This window comes from Microplitis demolitor, chromosome 9, assembly GCF_026212275.2.
Source record: "Microplitis demolitor isolate Queensland-Clemson2020A chromosome 9, iyMicDemo2.1a, whole genome shotgun sequence".
Lineage (NCBI taxonomy): Eukaryota > Metazoa > Arthropoda > Insecta > Hymenoptera > Braconidae > Microplitis > Microplitis demolitor.
Window position 1 is genome coordinate 15,484,488 of NC_068553.1, and position 19,780 is coordinate 15,504,267.

A 19,780-nucleotide genomic window follows, 5' to 3' on the forward strand; every position below is an offset into this window, starting at 1 on the left:
GTACATTTTATTTGTGTTATTTAAGTAAGAGTTTTTGCAGAAATAATAACTATCTGACCAGCTGTTATAATATTCCCAGTAGTGTTATTTCGAGCAACTTGACGAAAGTTCTTGAGTTATTTTGCGCCAGATTTAAATAATACTTTTTTCCTACAGATCAAAGTTAGATTAAATTAAGTATTCCCTGAGACTTCTTTTAACGGCTTACGATAATCTGTGTATGCAGTTTGCAGAAATTTTTTAGCCAGATACTCACTACGAAATTTACAGGAAAGATCCGTTGCAATAAATTTTCAGCTATTGTACTTTTTTAACTTTCCGAATAATCGCCAATTTTCGGAAAATTCGGGAAGTTATTTTCACACCAGTTTTTGAAAATCGAGTTTTCATCAGATTACGACGTTCTAAGACGCAAGGAAACTATCCTGACTCCTTTCAAAATTTTGTGTATGTAAGCTTTCTGTAACTTTTTAACAAATTTCCCAATTTTTAACAATTTAAGGACTGAAATCTCTTTCAAAATCAAAAATTTGATTTTTTGCAATCTGAAAATTAGCCTTTTTTTAGCTCTGATGTTCTTAGATCTGTACACAATCTCAATTATGAAAAAAAAAGTAGATCTATGTAAATCTAAAGTATTTTTTCTACAGACAAATATACTTTTAAAAGGGGATATTTAATACCAAATAACAATGTTTATTTTTGTAATTAAATTTATTTATTTGGTCACAGAGTCGCATGGTCAGTGGATGCGGTTACAATTTAAATGTAGGTTTTGTCAGAAATAATCGCATTGTTTAATCTGTCGAGTTCAGTAAATGTGCGACATGTAATTAATTGATTAATTAATTTTTAATCACATGTTTGTGAAAAAATTTAATCGCCTTTTTACTCATAATTAATCTTAATACTTTTAAGTAATTGAAAATATGCAATTTAATAAAGTTAATAATTTTATTCTCTTTTATTATTAAACTGCTAATGAAAGAGTACAAATTTTATTTCGAAAAATGACCAATTAGCATTATCGTAAATAACTAGTATTTAAGGGGGTTCTCCACGGCCAATGAAAAGATAGAACTTTGAGTTTTTTATCATTTATTTATTAATATTTCAAGAGTATATAAAACAAATTTCAAATACAAATCTTCATTACAACGTATCTGAAAAAAAGGTGTTTCAATATGTAAGCCTAAATGCATAGAGTGAACTAGAATCATTTGCAAATAATGAAAATTGAGTTTTTGGCAGAGTTCTGAACAAAAAATTTCAAATTGCATGATTTTTTTTTATTTTTCGGTTACGAAAAAAATAGAAATACTCGAAATTTTTCGATGATTCTAGTTCACTTCATGCGTCTGCATGCACTGACTCTACACTGTGAAAAATTTCCAACAAATTTCACTATGGGTACATTGTAACCCCGGACCATAAGAAAACTGGCACAAAATTTACAAGTGTCCCATAGTAAACGGTATGCGCAGACAACACTATTGAGACCTATGCGCATACGTTTACTATGGTACTCTTGTAAATTTGGTGCCAGTTTTCTTATGGTCCGGTGTTACAATGCACCCATAGTAAAATATAATTGGAATTTTTCACAGTGTACCCTATAAATTTCAAATAAATCGGTGAAACCGTTCTCAAGATATGATGGAAGGAAGTTTGAAAAAAAACAATTTCGAGAAAAACGCATTTAAAGTTTCAGGTTTGATTAAAACTATGAAAATCCAAACTTACCATCAATCTGCGATGCCTAGTCCACAGAGTACTTCTTCTTCTCACTCTTGAAAGTCTTTCAAAGTATATCGCTCTACTCTCGCTTCAATTTTGGCTTTTTTTAGTCACAATATACCCAGTTTCCTATCACTGAACTCATCAGCGCTTCGAATATCTGCTTCTTTTAACTCCTGTATCTTCATAATGACTTCGAATTTTCAAAAATCACTTTACCAGCATATTCTACACATGTTAAGAAATCAATTTATACAAACAAAATCGATTTTTTGAACCCATCATACGGGGAAACTCTTTTTAATGGTGTTTTATAATTACAATCTATAATTTAAATTTTCAATTAAAAAATGTCTTAAATAACAATAAAAAAAAAATTATCCCTTGCCCTTAAAAGCACAAAAATAATTTAAAAAATTTTTTTCCTTCATTTCTCCTTTCATTATTTACAAACAGAAATAAAAAAACTGCAAACTTTTATATCTTATATAATTTTTTTTACAATCATTAATCAAACTTCATAAATCAATGGATGTTAAGAGGAATAATTGACGTAGTTGAATATGTAAAAGAAAAAAAAATAAATAATTTAAACAATACTCCGTAACTCACACAATTTATCTGGTCTTTTGTGTAATTGTTATCATAATTGAATTTATTGCACTATAAATAATAAAAAATTGCGTATATAAACTCGATAAAATTCAGTATCCCAACGTCATTTGATTTTTTTTATAAATTAAATCAAAAAAAAAAAGAAAATGAGAGTATTTTTATTGTCAATTTTATTCATCTCAATTTTTTTACGTACGTTAAATTAAATTAACAATATTAATTATTAAGTATATTTTTAATTTCAATAAATCAATTTATTTATTTATTGTTTAATAGGAATTAAAGCGAATCAATGTGAACAGAATGAAGTATTAAATATTTGCGGGAAAACTTGTGAACCAACTTGTCATACATTTTCTGATGAAGTCAAAAATTGTTCTATTAAGGTAATATTATATATTTATTGTAGTTAAATGTTTTAAGTAAATATAATAAAATTAATTTTTAACAATAGGATTGTAAAGGAAAAATGTTAGGATGTCGGTGTAAAAATGGCTTTACAAGAGACGAAAGAACAGGAAAATGTGTAAGACCGAATCAATGTTCACGTTGTGATTTCGGTGAAGTTTATTTACCGTGTGGTACATTGTGTGAAGCTTCGTGTCACTCATCAGTAAAACCAAAAATTTGTCAACGAATGGTTTGTATTTTATAAATACTATTCATTATTTTATTACAATTTATAATATTTACATTTGTACATATATTATATATATTTACAGTTTTGTGCACGATCAGAATGCCGGTGTCATTTTGAAGGCGGATTTGTTAGAGATCATAGCACTGGACAATGTGTGCTTCAGAAAAATTGCCCAAACAATAAATAATGTATTTAAATTTATTTTTTCTCAACCAGTTTTTATTCTTCTTAGAAATTTTTCCACCTATTTGATGTTATTAAATATTAAAAACAATTTCAATAGCACTTAACATATAATATAATAAACATATTTGTGTAACAAACAAAGACGATCGTTCAATAAACTTCTATTTAAAAACAAATTTTTCATAAAATATTGTTTCTAATGACTTCCAAATTCCTTACTTGACCATTTGCAAAATCTTAGCAGCTTACAAACTGAAAAAACTCTGATCAATACCGAAAACTCATTAGAATTAGTTCATTTGTTTGTTTGAAAGATATCATTGATAAAAATCCATAAAAAGAACAACTTTCTACACTTTTTTCATATATTTATAGTCTACTTTCTGATAAGTCTGAAAATCATTGAAGGTTTCTGTCTCGATACGTCAATTTAATTGCGGCCATCATTTTATAATCGACTGGTTTATTTGAAAAATATCATCGATGACAATCATTAAATATAACTATTGCCCATCGTTTTCTCCGAATATATCATAATCTAATAGTCCAATTATATTCAAAATTTATTGACCTCATTATATTCACAAATTTTTTTCAATTGTTATCTAAATTTCTGAAATTGTTCAAGATTAATCTTGAACAACCCTGAGTCAAAATCCAAGGCATATATTGAACCTAAATGAGCATTGAATACCTACATTAAACTTTGTAGGACATAATAATTGTAAAAGCTTGAAATGGGCCTACTTAGACTTACAAAAGCTTGAATTGAACTTACTTAGACTTACAAAGGCATGAATTAGACTTACATAGACAAAAATCGTGAAGCGTACCTTCTTTGGTTAAAAATACTGAATAGATGCAAGTGAACCAGTCATCGCTCCAGTAGGCTAATGACCCAAGGGTAGATTGGGTCCGACAAGCAACCTGGGACCTACGAAGAGTCGATTCTAAAAATTCGAGTTCGTTCGTTTCACAATATATGTCTTTTTAGGTCTAATTCATGCCTTTATAAGTCTAAGTTGGTTCATTTCAAGCTTTCACAATAATTATATCCTAAAAAGTCTATTGTAGGTTTTCAATGCTCATTTAGGTTCAAAGTATGTCTTAAAATTCGACTCGGAAAAATTATAATAAAAACTGCTTATAAACTAATCGATTTTAGTTGTTAAATTTCAATATATGAAACAACTTTTTAGGCTCCAAGAGCTCGAAAATAGTTGATTCGAAGAAAGTAATCGCTCGATATCAGCAAAAAATTTTGGGATTGGTTCAAAAGATTAATTGCCTTCAAAGTTTTTTCAAGTTCAGTCGTGGATTCTTATAATTTTCAAACTGTTTAAATATTTAATTTAATGATCATAACAAAAAAAGTATTTTAAGATCGAATTGACGATCTTCTGTTTTTAATGTAAAAATAAATTTACAATTTTCCTGTTATCGAGAATAAAGAAAAAACTTTCTTGTTATTTAAGAAAAAAAATAATTTGTTTTTATCATTTAGTATTTATTTTAGCTGTTGCAATGAATATATTATCAACAGATAACACGTATTATATGTACGTAGATGCATAAATATACACTGAAAATAAAATAATATTTACCAAACACGGTAAATAATTCATTTGAATAAATTAATAAAAATAAATAGAGTGAAAAATTTAAATTGGAGATTAAACTAAATATGACTCGCTATCCATTACACATCTGTTTGATTATATTTTGTGCATATTTATTATGTAAATACTTTACTTATTTTAATAATTTATTCATTAATTAATTAATTAAGGAATTCGGTTACTAATTTTATAGGGCAATTAACGAATAAAATAAATATTTTTAGGCGTCCAAGCGGAAAACTGTGGGCAAAATGAATCTTTTGATGAATGCGGAAGAACTTGTGAACCTAGTTGCAATTATCGACGACCAGCTTGTGATGTAGTATGTATAAGTACTTTAGTTAATTAACAATTAATTTATAAAATAATTAACAGTATCATTGTTTTGTGTATTTTTACTTGCTGATAAATTAACGTCAATGACATGACATTAATTGCAAAAATTTAATTAGTAGAATAGTTATATTATATATTGATTTAATTTGTAATTAATTATTATAGCTTGCACTGTAAAAAATTTGAGGAGTGAACGCAGAGTGGATTTTTTATTTACTTAATTCCCGGAGTGAATTTCACTCTGAAGGGAAGTTTCGGAAAATATTAATTATAAAAAAAATTACTAATACAGAGTGAGTCTAAGTCTTTGATATTTTGACATTTATATTGAGTACGGAAATAATTACGAGCTCCCTTTCCATATATTCACGCGAAATGATTTTTAAAAATTATAAGCAGCTGATAATAAAACTTTTACAAATATAATTCCACTGAGTCACAAACTGTCGCATGATATACATCAATCATACCACGAGATAACATTTCATATTGTATCGAAATATAAAATATTCCCATAAAAACTATGCCACTATAGCTATTCAATAATTTAATATTTTCACTATGTATTATATATATGAAATTATAATTTAGTGAGTTACTAAAACATTTTATAAATTAAAAACATATTATTTTAAGTTTAATTATTAATATCTGAACGAATTATTTATTGAAATAAGTATGTTTCTAATTAACAGCTGTTTCTATTAAATATAAATTTATTTAAGTATTAAAACTCCAGACCGGAGTGAATGCACATTTAAATAAAATCCGCGTCACTCCGAAATCACTCCGCCCATAAAAAAATCCCTATTCACTCCATAAGCGGAGAGATTTTTTTTTAAACTTCGGAACTCCGAGTGACGGAGTGAATTCGGATTTAAATAAAATCCATACTCACTCCTGAATTTTTACAGTGTGGACTAATTTATAACAATAGTATTTTAATTAGTTTTCAATAATTGCGAATTTAAGAAAGTCTTGCTATGAAATGTCAAGTATTTAAAAACCAACTATATAAAAGTATTGAAATCAAATAAAATAATATACATTGTGAGTTTAATTTTTATGACATTTCTGACTTGGGAATTTAAAGTTATGTAAAATAAAGTATATAAATAAGTTAATTTAAATTTTAGTTCTAGCTGATTTGAACTTGTTAATAACTTCGAAGAGTTTACTTTAAATTTCATAAAAAGTTCTTGATACAGTATTTCAAAGTATGTTTCGAGTCTCAATTTTTGTTTCTTACAAAAAACAAACTAAGACAATTTATTTTTTAATTATTCACCTACAATTTTTTTAAATTTAATAAAATACACGGAAAGAAAATTCTAGCAAAATTTACGATAAAAATATCGTAATTTGTCCTATTGATTATTGAAGTGGTGGACTAGACTTTCAAAATCGTAATTTTTACGATTAGTCTAAGAGCCGGACCTACTTCGACCTTCACCGATCCTGCAACCTTATGAGATATATTTTTTAAAACGCTTAAATAATAGTTCAATACGCCTATAATAGCTTGCCTATCAAAATCCTGACCAGGCTATTTTTAAATAAATTAATAAAAATTAAATTTTTTTTAATTTTTTGCTGTTCTTGCAACCTGCCAAATTGTACTCTAACCGACAACAAATAATGCATAGAATATGCCGCGGTAGCCTTGCCTATCCATTTCTTGACCAAACTACCTGGCAAGTGGGTATAAACAGGTAAGTCAATACAAAAAACTCCACCGACCTATAAACCGCTTGAATTTTATACCAAAATGTAGTTAATTTTATAACAAACACGATGGTATAGGATTGCCTACGAAAAACCGGTCAGTAATATCCATTGTCAGGCTTTGAAGTTTACAAATCGGAGCAAACAGTAGTGCGCGAGAGAGAAAGTCGAGAGAGAAAGTCGATTTGTAAGGGTATGCCCTGGCTTCCTCGTACCTGAAAGTTCGGACAATCCTCCTTCAGATACTCGTGTAGACGTTGAGCGCTGGGTTCTTTATGTCTGATGTAGCCGAGTACGCAGCTCGATTTGGTATAGGAAAATTGGTTCCAAATAATCAAGAAATAAATTTAAATATAAATTCAATAATTTTTTTATAATTAACTATCTCTGTATTTAATATAAATAATTAAAGCTAGGTTTCTTTGTGAATATAATTAATAATTTTAGCTAAAGAAAATTGCAAGATTCCTACTGCGCATGCGCCACGCTCGTGCCTTGTGCTGTCAACTTATCACGAATAGCAAGACTCGATTCCCCGCGATACTAAAACTCAACTTTATTATTACAATCTTTACTCAAGCAAAATTATTCCTAGAATAGATATCAGCAGCTTCTAACTCTAATTGAATTAATAAGAAATTTGTCAATGTCTAGAAAAATCGCCTGACAATTAAAATCGGCAATTAAATAGTTTCCCGCATGTACAGAGATAATAAAATTAAATATAAATAAATAGATTTTATAAAAAACGATAAAATTTTAACTAATTTAATCTTATAAAAAAAGTTTAACCTTTACGCCAAGAAACTTACATCAACTTGTCCTAGGTGCCTTGCCATGACGTAGGTTCTTCTTCTATGTATTTTGCTAAAACGATTATATATTTTACTATCTGTACAGTAAATTTTACTATGTATAAATAAAATTAAAAGTTGGTGAAGATAACATAGACAAATATGTATTACAAGTTCAGAAACGTTTTTTCGACGGACCATCGGCCGTCAGATATAGGAAAGGACGCGCGCGGGAGATCAGGGTTCGAATCTCGGTTGAAACAAGTGATTTTTTAAAAATTTAAGTCGGCACCAACACCAATGACGTATATAATAATAACAATAATAATAATCATAATATAAATAATAATAATAATAATTATAATATTAAAAATGGTAGCAATAACAATAAAAAGTTAGAAGCTATTAAAATTTTTATTTTATTTATTTCTATTCTAATATAATAAAATTTACTAAACGGGACAGTAAAATTCACTTTTGTTTATGAATTTTTCATAGAAATCAAAAGCGTTTCAAGTTACTATCTATAAATTAAATAATTATTCTCATATTCTTTAGTATAAATTTTACTGTATTTTTTTCGCCGTGTGAAATAATAGCTCCTAGAGTTGATAAAGAAGATATTAAATTGTCAATTAATGAAAACCAATTAAAAAATTTTTTGTGTATTGAGAGTTTTATTGATTGGAAAAATACATCTTTAAATTTTTGCTGTATTGTTATAATTATTTTCCTACAGCAATTAATGCATCGACCGTTGACTTAGTTATGCACGTACCTTGGAAATAATACGCATTGCACACATATCCTTCACAACAGTGATAACCTTCGGATGGATGGCACTAAAAAAAAATATTTTACTGATTTTTCATTTTTCAGTTGAAATTATTGTCGTTTATCGAAAGGTATAAACAAAAAATTTTTATTGTATCAACTTTCAAGTGACGCACACGATGAGGAAAATATTGTCAGAATAATTATATCTAATGTATCTTCAAATCACGTATCGTCAGAATAGCGATTCGTATATTATTTATAGTAGTCCCAGCAATAAAGTTGTCCTTCCACTACCATTAGCAAGCACATATTTCCTATACCCCCACTTTCGATTTTAGGACTTTTCCACCGGGACTACTATAAGAATACTCACATGTTAATTCAATAGACTGTGGTATTACTAAATTAAAGATATACATTTAGGTTAGGATGAGTATTAATTTAGTTAATTTAAAAATACGTTAAATAGCCTTTGTAAACATATGTAGTTTCATTAATATAAGTATCCGCTTTGCCAGCGCGATGATCCGTACAACAAAATTGGCTATTCACTTTGAGTGAAGCCATGGCAGGAGAAATTAAATCGACTGAAGCGTTCACAGTGGTTACTTTCCGAGTTACGGGAGGCTACCCCAATGAAAAAAATTTATAAAAAAAATATATGATAAAACTTAAAAAATATACATTTTTTATATTAAAAAAAAAATATTAAAAATAGATAAAAAATATTTGAATGTATATAAAACATGTGTTAAAAATATATTTTAAATAGCAGAATTTTGACTAAAAATGTACTCCAACCAAGAACATTTTCTAGAAATAAGAATACAAATTGTTAAATCAAGAAAATATTACTGGGTTGGAGTATATTTTTGCTATGATTAAACAAATATTTACTCAGGAGAATACAAACACGCAGATACTTGAATACAGTTTTTTTTTCAGTGTAGAGATATGTATACTCATTCTGACGATATTTTTCTCTCGCTGTGAAACGAATTGAACGTTTACGGTGGCAATCGAAAGGGTTCACCAAGACTTAAAATGGATTAGATTTGGAAGTCGATCGGTCCCAGTGAACACATGACCTTGTTTTGACGTCATAAGTAGGTCATAGAAATGTCACGGCATCATACGTAAATTTAATGTAAATCTGAAGTTCTACATGACTTTAATTTAAAAACTACATTTAAATTCTACATGACTTTAATGTAAAAACTTGACATCATATTGATGTAAGCTAATGACTCTTGTATGACGTCACAGTTATGGCTTATGTATTACGTACGCTTGACATCAAATTTACAACACATTGTTACGTAGTAATATAGTCATTATTGTACATCATAATGACGTAATTTTAAAATCATACATTTATGTCATTAGCAAAGTCACGATTATACTTAATATGGATGTCACTCTTAAATCATATCTTTACATCAGTGACAGTTCAGTATTTTATGTAATGCTGATGTAATTTCTAAGTCATTGTGTTTTTATCATCTATTTATTAAAATAAACCAATCATAGAATTAATTTTCAAAAATATGTAAAAATAACAACTAAATGTCGAACATTTTTGGGGCCAAAACAATCGATAAAGTCAATCATAGATTTCAGACGTTTTAGATTAATAAATTAGCGTGAGCATAAAAAAAGTAACTTTATTTTTTTAGATGATATACCCAAAATATCATTGAGGATGAAAAAGAAAATGTGACGACAGTTTGAACTTCTTTGATATTAAGATTGTAAAGTGTAGTATTGCAGTTTTTCAATGGATTGAATTTCATAAAATATTGTGAAATTATTTAATGTTTCGCAAAATTTTATATAAGATTTTTAAAATTTCATATCATAACAGAAAATTAAAAAAATTGGAGAAACTTAATAAATTTTTTTATAATTATCATCGAGGCCGTCGAATATTGTTTTTATAAAATTTCATATAAGTTTATGGAGTTTTTTTAAATTTTGTAAAAATCCATCACGAAAACTTATAGACTCTGTCTTTACCGGCATTTCACTCTAAATACATCAATTAAGCACAAGTCTGGAACTCTCGTGATGTGGACCAGTGATCAATGCTCAGGACTACCAGCCAAGAGGAGCTGTGTTCGAAGCCACAGGACACCCAGGATTTTTTCATCATTTACTGCTATCACTTCGTCTTTCTGTATTTGTAATGCGTTCGCGCGGTAATAATCAAATCAAAAATTCGGTATTTAATTTTTTTTTTTTTTTCAAAAATATTTTTTCCGGATTGGTGATTTTGACATCGACCATATGTCATACTGGCGTCATGGAATATCACACGGATATCACATTTACGTTATGTATACGTCATTAGTTTTACATCATAATCTTACGTGAAAAAGTGTAAAATAATGAGTCACACCTGACTCATTCGTGACTTATATCTTACGTAAATTATGACATAGCGTAAAATCACTCTGACGTAAAATTTACGTCGATGTGTTTACTGGGGTTGAGTAGTTTCCAAGTCTTACGGAGTATAAAACAAAGTCTCAACAAGCTATTTCGAATGTCACAAAGCATGCACATGCATATCGGTTGATTTGTTCCGCAGTAAATTTCGTCGGATAAAAATTATTTTTTTTTCAGCAAAATGAATTTTTCTCGCATGAAAAAGTATATCCCGCCAAAATAGTATATATCTGGCTCATATCTTTAGTGTTGTCATATGTATATGCTATTTTGCCGCCATATAATCTTGGATATATATTTTTCCGTATGGATTTGTTCTTCCAACAGTTTTTTGAACTCGATGAGCTCAACAATTTACTAATAATAATGTTATCGCACTTTTCAAGCTTGAAAATAGTGAGAAGTTTTAGGGGTGGCCCGTAGGACCATTCATTGCTTAGATTTTTTTATTGTGTTATGGTAATTACTCACCCAACGGCCTGGACATGCTGCATCTGTACCAGCGTAGAGACCAATCAATACGAAAATTGATAATAATAAAATTATTTTCGACATTTTTTTGATTTTGTATCTTGAGCTGGAAAAGCAATAGTTAATTTATAGAGCTTAAAATTTTCTACAAAAAATATTAAACTTATTTTTTTTGTAAATTCAATAGCAAAAAAGTTATAATTCAAAATATATACGCAATTATGATTTATTACCGATCGTTGTTCTCGAAGTTCTATGAGCTTTTGTGTAATCGATTTGCGGATCGCTAGTTTTTATCTGCTGAAAATAGTGACCTTTACCATTTCCAAGGATAATTATTTTATTGCAATAATTTTGTTGCATAACTCTTCAATGTCGATAATAATAACTTTTACTATACGGAGAAAAGAATTAAAGAATTTCTGATAAATTGCAGATCGTGACTTTTCTATGTTGAAAATAGTGACCTTTGACATTTCTAATGATAATTATTTTTTTGAGATAATTTTGTTGCATAACACTTTAATGTTGATAATAATAATTTTTACTAGACGGAGAAAAAAAATTAAAGAATTTCTGCTAAATTTGAAAACAAAAATTATTAGTTTGCTGCCAATCCAAAAATTACGTATAAGCTTTTTGATAAGCGTTCCTTGATTTATCTGGCAGTAAATTGTAAGAAATTTGATCAGCAGCTTGAGAAAATTCTGGTGGAGTCGCTGGTTCACTTTCACTTATATTATCCTCCTTTGATTCCATTTTTATTTTTAATTACTTTTTAATAAAATTATAGTTTAGGTTATTAATTTAAGGTGGCACACAGGACGTGTTCGCTGGAACTTTTTTTTGGCGCAAACGCCCTCAATTTTAATCTGCACATGCTTAAAAAAAAGATGGCTATTATTTATTTATTTATTTATTTATTTACTCACAATGTGTCAAATCTGACTTCAAAATCAACCTATAGTATTATTAGCTTAAAAATATTAATAAAAATATATCTGCTGAATTGCATTTCGTAAAGAGTATTTGTACAGAAAAAATTTAGTATGCAGTTTACCCGATTGTATTTTTTCTTGTGTTCCTATTGAAACCCAAATAGGATATTATTCACTAGACTCGGGATCCAAATAAATTCTCTTTGTTATGATGATGATTATCATGATGATCTATAAACTTTCTATGGATTTTCTCACACACTGCCCTGATTGAAAGAAATGATTCAAAACGATTTGCAATGTTAAATACCTATCAGAAGGGTGATTCAAAAGTATTCAAAGTTCTCAAAAGCATTAAAAAATATTAAAAATTTTTTTTTCTCATTGTTTTAAATCGTTTCTTTTATAAGGGTGACAAGACTTGATTTTCTATGGATTTTCTTAAACAGTAACAAGCCCTAATTTTCTAAAGACTTTCTATAAGAATACTTAGAAATTCTGGAACCCAACATTTTCTTTTTGAAGATTTAAGGTCAGTAAGTAAATAAGAAAGTAAATCTGTATTATCAGGAATCTGGACATTCGAGATCTAGATCATCAATACATTTGCCTCATTGGGATCTGTGTGATAGACATCAACTCATTTGTCTCTTTACTCATAATGTGTCATATCTGACTACAAAATTAACCTATAATAATATTAGTTTCAAAATATTAATAACAACATGTTTGCTGAATTTGATTTCGTAAAGAGAATTTATAGATCATCATGATAATCATCATCATAACAAAGAGAATTTATTTGGATCCCGAGTCTAGTGAATAATATCTTATTTGAATTTCAATATGAACACAAGAAAAAATTCAATCGGGTAAATTACATACCAGATTTTTTGTACCGATACTCTTCACGGAATGCGATTTAGCAAATATATTTTTCTTAATATTTTTAAGCTAATAATACTATAGGTTAATTTTGAAGTCAGATATGTCACATTGTGAGTAAATAAATAACTAAATAAATAATAGACATTTTTTTTGAGCATGCGCAGATTAAAATTAAAGGCGCCTGCGTTAAAAAAAAGTGCCAACGAACACGGCCAAACTTATCAATAAATGACGATCCACAATCGTTTGCCGATCAATTTAATGCGCATGTGTAATCTAGAGAATTTTTTTTTGCGAGTTATACAGCTTTAAGTAAAGGTTCATCCCGGTAACCTATCTTAAACATTTTGATAACTTGGATTATAGAGTAGGAATATATCACGCCTATTTTCGTCAAATTTCGTGATAGAAGGGATGCAAAAATGCTTAAAAAAAGTTTAAACACTGCATTAGACCAATCAGAAATGGCGAGTGTTTAATGAAAAAGTTTATGAGGCCGAAGTTAGGCATTCAACGGCGTTTATTTTGAGCATGTATTATATAAGCTTTTTTTTGGTTCAAGACAATAAATTCACTTGCTCCAAAAAAATTTATTTTTGAAGCGAAATTAAAAATTGATTATTTTAAGGATATAAATTCTTGGCTAAAAAAAATAAGTCATCTCTCGCCTAAAAATCAACGTCTCGAACCAAAAAAAGTTTACTTGGATCAAAAAAAAAATCTCTTGACGCAAGAAAAAAATTCTCTTACTCCAAAAAATAAATTATTTAAGTGAAAATAAAAGTTGTTTAGGCCGAGAAAAAAAAATTTTCTGCTCCAAAAGTTTGCTTTTTTAATAAAGACTTGAATTTTTTCTCAGTCAAAAATGTATCAAATTTTAAAGGGAATGATGTTAAATAGGATATACTATAGTACCAACTAAAAAGACATTTGTCACTTTGTCAGATGACAGAAATATTCAAACTAAATCGTACTAAAATTTGGTGTATATTGATTCTAGAATATGTTTCTTAACAGGGACACACTACAAGTGGTAGGCGCGATCTCGTGACGAGCACCGCACTACTCTTGGTGCTGCTGCCTGCTAGATGTAGCGTGCACATTTGTCATGCTATGTCTTCTTCTAACGCACGGACTTTTGCCGCTCGACTTTCTCTCTCGCGCACTACTGTTTGCTCCGATTTGTAAACTTCAAAGCCTGACAATGGATATTACTGACCGGTTTTTCGTAGGCAATCCTATACCATCGTGTTTGTTATAAAATTAACTACATTTTGGTATAAAATTCAAGTGGTTTATAGGTCGGTGGAGTTTTTTATATTGACTTACCTGTTTATACCCGCGTGCCAGGTAGTTTGGTCAAGAAATGGATAGGCAAGGCTACCGCGGCATATTCTATGCATTATTTGTTGTCGGTTAGAGTACAATTTGGCAGGTTGCAAGAACAGCAAAAAATTAAAAAAAATTTAATTTTTATTAATTTATTTAAAAATAGCCTGGTCAGGATTTTGATAGGCAAGCTATTATAGGCGTATTGAACTATTATTTAAGCGTTTTAAAAAATATATCTCATTAGGTTGCAGGATCGGTGAAGGTCGAAGTAGGTCCGGCTCTTAGACTAGATGTAGCGTTGGAAATTTCATTTAAGAAATAATACTTCAGACAAATAATACCAAGTCTTAAGCTCTCTAGTATAAATAACGATGTGAATATCGTAAAATTCTAAGAGAAAATTTATATAAAAGAATAAAATATTAATCGCCCGGACGTTGGATTCGAACCTAAGACCTTTCGAGTTCGAAGTGTCAGGCGCCTTGGACCACTCGCCCAGTAAGGGCTTACACTTTGACTGATTTTTAAGGTCTATATAAACGATTTGAATATACGTTCATAAGTCATGAGAGCGCCTCTTGCGGAGGACGCAGTTAGTATTTAAAAATTACGATAAATTATCGTAATTTTTCGAGCTTACATCGTATTGTAACAGAGGCAGCACTGTAATATTTATTTTATTCGAAAGTACATAGAAAGATAAATATAGCAATAATTATAGTTTTTGAATTGTAATTTTTATTTCTTTTCTTTTACGATATTAACTTGTAATTCTTGAAGTAATTTCTGATCCTAAAAGTCTTTGTTAAAATTACGATGTTAAATAGTAATAAAATATAACCCACATAGTAAATTTTGAAATAAAATATTTTTAAATTGACGCTAAAAAAAGCCTAGTCCACGATTACAATATTAACACCGTAAATTTTGCTAGAATTTTTTTTCCATGTATCAATTAATCATTTTAATATTGCAATAGGTGTGCGAAGGTGAAGGTGGCTGTAGATGCAATCGCGGAACATATAGAAACTCTGACACCGATTCATGTGTGCCAGCAAGTGAGTGCCCGAAAAATTAAAGAAAGTGACATTATATATTAAGTAAATATGTCAATATTATTGTTGATTAAATGATAAATTTAATTCAATAAAAAGAAATAAAATTTTATAAAAATTATTCATTAATTTTTTGTCAATCAGAAGTGATAAGAACAAAAATAATGCAAATTAGAGCATTAAAATATAATAAATTATAGAATGTCATTGATAAAACAGTTACGTATGCATATAAAGTATGTTTTAATAAAAAATTAATAAAATCTTAAATAAAATTGTCGAAGAAAAAATTAAATTATTAATTTTTGGAGGACTGTTATGTAAGTAAACCTAAATTATTAATTATCTCATACTAAATATTGATTATTGACAATTATAATGATGAATTAAATGTGACGTAAAATATATGATCCTAATTTGTGATTAGTGTGCAAATCCTAAATTGTGTTCTGCAGCTACAGGCAAATAATTTATTTATCATTTAACTGATTGTCTAATCAATCATTGAAGTTAATCTGTGTTTGAATAACGTCATTTACCAATAATACAAGAGGCTGCCGTTGTAATTATTAATTAGTAAGAGATGAAGTAACAAAACTATGAGTATTTTTTTTGGGTACAAAAAGGAACAAAAGAAGTAATAATTTGAAATGAAATACGTCAATTAAGACATGATAAGAAAACTAAACTTGAAAAAAAAATTTTTTAAACAATAACGTGTTACTTTTATTTATTTACTTTTTTTCAGGTAATCGATGAGCTTGCAAAAGTAAAGAAAATATATCAAATTTTTAATGGAAAAAAATTTTAACGGTTTAATAATATATATAATTTAAAAGATAGTTTTAATTCAATTTAATATTAGAAAATTTCTATTGATATGTACAAGAAATTATTTATAAATAATTTTTTTATAGGAATGCGAGAAAATTGAAAAACAAGACTTCAATTTGTTCAACATTACCAATGTCTTTTGGTACAAATATAATAATTATTCTTCATTTATTTTAATTAAGTTTATTAATTAATATTTTTATTCAATATAATTTTGAATCTGCCCGATTTCAAAACCCAGTAAGCGCCAATTTTTAAATTACTTTTACACTGCGATATTTTTGCATATCACCCATTCTTTGCATATTTAAGTATGATCTTAGACGTACCTCCCCCTCCCACTTAAAAAATTAAATGACTAAAATATAACTATATTTATATTTCGTCAAGAAAGTGTGTAAGTAAAAATAATGAATAAACAATTTGTTTAACTAACCAAACAATTTATTAGATAAAAATTCAAAATTATAATTAAAAAAATATTACTTACAATGCTAATTTATTACGGCTTAAGAGGTATAATGGGCCAGTACTCCGGCTCTTCTTTAGATTTATACTGATCAATAGACACCTGCATTGTTGTTTCCAGAGCAATGATCCGTGAACAACCCTGTCCATACAGGAGTTTAGCTTCTTCTAAACGTATCTTGTCATCATTTTCATGGGAAACTATTTCAACCTCGTCATTCTTGGCTTCCTCTGCGGCTAGCTCTCGCTTGCGTTTTAGTTCCATTTTGTGCCGAATACTTTGCTCAAGAAACTTCATCATACCTTCATCAACTTGGAACTCTAGTTCATCTTCCTCTCCAAATTCTTCTTCAACTTCCTCTTCTTTTTCTTTTTCTTCTTCTGCATACTGAACAGTAGAATTATTGAATTGATTTGAATCTTGGTATTGATATTGACCATACTGATAACTATTCGATGAATGTTGACATTCTTGACCATTCAACTCTAATTCGAATCTTTTAAAATCTTTATACTGATTCTGATCATTAGAATTATCTGCATTTTCTTTTGATGAATATAATTCTTTATTGTGAAAATTTTTTTGTTTATCATAACTTGAATTACTTTGTTGTTTATTTACATAAATATTAGCATTATTATTATTATAATAACCAACTAATTCACGTATTTTATCACGTAACAAATTATTTTCATGCTCTAATGCGATACATTTGGACTTCCACCAATTAACTTGATGCCTGCAATCATTATAAATAATTACTATAAGTTGTTTTTCATATTTTTCCCTGATTCAGAAATTTTATTTGTATCATTAATATTCAAAGTTTTGATTATACTTTCATTGTCAATAATTAAATCAAATTAAATTAAATTAAATAATTATCGAAAAAGATTTATTGAAGCCAGACAGTTTCTAGGACGAGCAAAAATTTTGAAATTTTTTTTCGATGATTTTCTTGAATTACTCCGGGGCCGTGCATAATAAGTAGGGCCAGGATTTTTGCTTTGATTTAAAATTAATCAATAATAAATAATGCTGTCAAATTTTTGATATTACGGCGAAAATATTGGTCTTATTAGAAAAGTTTTTAAGCAAAAGTTGTAGAAAATTTAATTTTATAGAAAAAATGTCTCTTATAATTTTTTCTTAAGCTTAATAAGAAAGCCGTAATTTCGAAATTAAAATTTTCATAATTATCAAAAATTTGAATCATTCATTATGAATCTTAATTTTGGAATTACGGTGAAAATATTGATCTGATTGAAAAAGTTTTCAAACAAAAGTTGTAGGAAATTTAATTTTATAAAAAAAATGTCTCTTATAATTTTTTTGTAAACTTAATAAGAAAGCCGTAATTTCGAAATCAAAAATTTCATAATTATCAAAAATGTAAATCATTCATTATGAATCTTAATTTTGGAATTACGGTGAAAATACTGGCCGTATAAAAAAATCATAGGAGAGATTTTTTTTTTAAATTAAATTTCCTACAACTTTTGTTTAATAACTTTTCTGATAAGACCAATATTTTCGCCGTAATGTCAATCATTTGAACCATTTATTCAAATAATTCATTCAAAAATTCGATGAGTGTAAATGTAACTGATAATTATTCATTCTTTAATAAATAAATAAATGAAATGTGGGTCAAAAAAAAACATAAAAAATGCATATTTAGAAAATTGAATAATCAGCGCGCGTTTTTTTAAATTTCATTATTTAAATTAATTAATTTATTTCTTTAAAATTTAAATTATCTGATGTCTGGTACATTCACATAAAGATTTTAAATTAAATTCCTGGATACTTTTCGATATTCCCTGACATTTCCATGATATTTCCCGGTTGCAATTTCCTGATAATTCCCGATTTGTAACCACTCTGATTAAATAAATAACTAATTAATTATTTAATAATTAGCTTACTTGTGTTGCCAATCTTGAGCAAATTTATAAGTGTCCCAAAACGAGTCAGGTACTTTGAAATCCATTATATTTTTATTATTTGTAGACAATGGATCATCACTGATAATATAATTATTAAATAGTTTGTTATAATTATTTTTTAATTTAAATTTACTGTAATACTTGTTTCTGTTTTTACGACGATTTTTAAGTAACCTCTTTCTACGTCTATGAGTCTTTGCACATTTTTTAGTTATTTCCATCATTTACTGAGCACTTATCGTATGAGCAGCATTTTTATGCTGTTTTGTAGTTATTATTTATTTATGATAACGAATTATTTTATGAGAGTGAGTTAATTAAATTATTAAAAACAAAAATTTATATTCTTGTAAACAAGAGATTGGAAACGGAGAAGGAACGAAGTTTTGAGGTTATGAATTTCATACATTTTGACGTTTAATTTCACAAGCACAAAGAATGTGAAAATTTAGTAGTAAAAGCCCCAATACCCCCTCAGTACCATTAGTCGCTCACTTCGACTGTTTAAGGCTTTTTGTTATAATTTTTATAAAAAAAAATTACAACTAAAAATATCATTATTGATAAATAATTATTTGTGAATCTAAATATATTAAAATATGATTTATCAAATTATTTTATAATAGATTATAATTTTAAATTGAATGACTGTTTTTAAAATCGCGCTCAGCCGGACGTTTTCTATTTTAAGGGGTAACGGTAACCGATTTTCAAATCAATTTAATTCACGGACAAACACTAAAAATCTAAAATAAAGAGTCTTTAGAGTTTTTTAAAACCTTAACAAAGGGCTAGGAATTTCGTATTTTCAAAAATTCTGATTCGTCTCCGAGAAAAATTGTTTTAAAATTTTTATTTACTCTACGAGTGCAGCAAAGATAGTCTCGTTTATTTTTTGAGTGTGAGAAAGAGGTTCGGTAACGTAACCCCTTAATCAAGATATTGAGTTACACTAAATATATCGTAA

General features: G+C 28.1%; 3 protein-coding genes across 3 annotated transcripts; 2 read left to right on the forward strand and 1 right to left on the reverse strand.

Moving 5' to 3' along the window:
• The first annotated feature begins 1,725 nt into the window (after positions 1–1,725).
• LOC103573644 (serine protease inhibitor swm-1-like) lies at positions 1,726–3,179 on the forward strand. The gene is made up of 4 exons (XM_008552812.1): positions 1,726–1,771; positions 2,629–2,738; positions 2,807–2,992; positions 3,075–3,179. The coding sequence occupies exons 1-4, from the start codon at positions 1,726–1,728 to the stop codon at positions 3,177–3,179; spliced, it is 447 nt and encodes a 148-aa protein (XP_008551034.1).
• Positions 3,180–4,851: 1,672 nt separating this feature from the next.
• LOC106694208 (cysteine-rich venom protein 6) lies at positions 4,852–15,584 on the forward strand. Its single transcript, XM_053741724.1, has 3 exons — positions 4,852–4,917; positions 5,022–5,119; positions 15,486–15,584. Exons 1-3 carry the CDS (start codon positions 4,863–4,865, stop codon positions 15,582–15,584), a joined length of 252 nt encoding a protein of 83 aa, XP_053597699.1. The 5' UTR covers positions 4,852–4,862.
• Positions 8,316–19,285, reverse strand: LOC128667239 (putative uncharacterized protein DDB_G0282499). The gene is made up of 4 exons (XM_008552733.3): positions 18,793–19,285; positions 16,886–17,603; positions 11,349–11,454; positions 8,316–8,494 (listed from the first exon to the last, which is right to left on the reverse strand). Exons 1-2 carry the CDS (start codon positions 19,035–19,037, stop codon positions 16,898–16,900), a joined length of 951 nt encoding a protein of 316 aa, XP_008550955.1. The 5' UTR covers positions 19,038–19,285; the 3' UTR covers positions 8,316–8,494; positions 11,349–11,454; positions 16,886–16,897.
• Between the last annotated feature and the right edge of the window lie 495 nt (positions 19,286–19,780).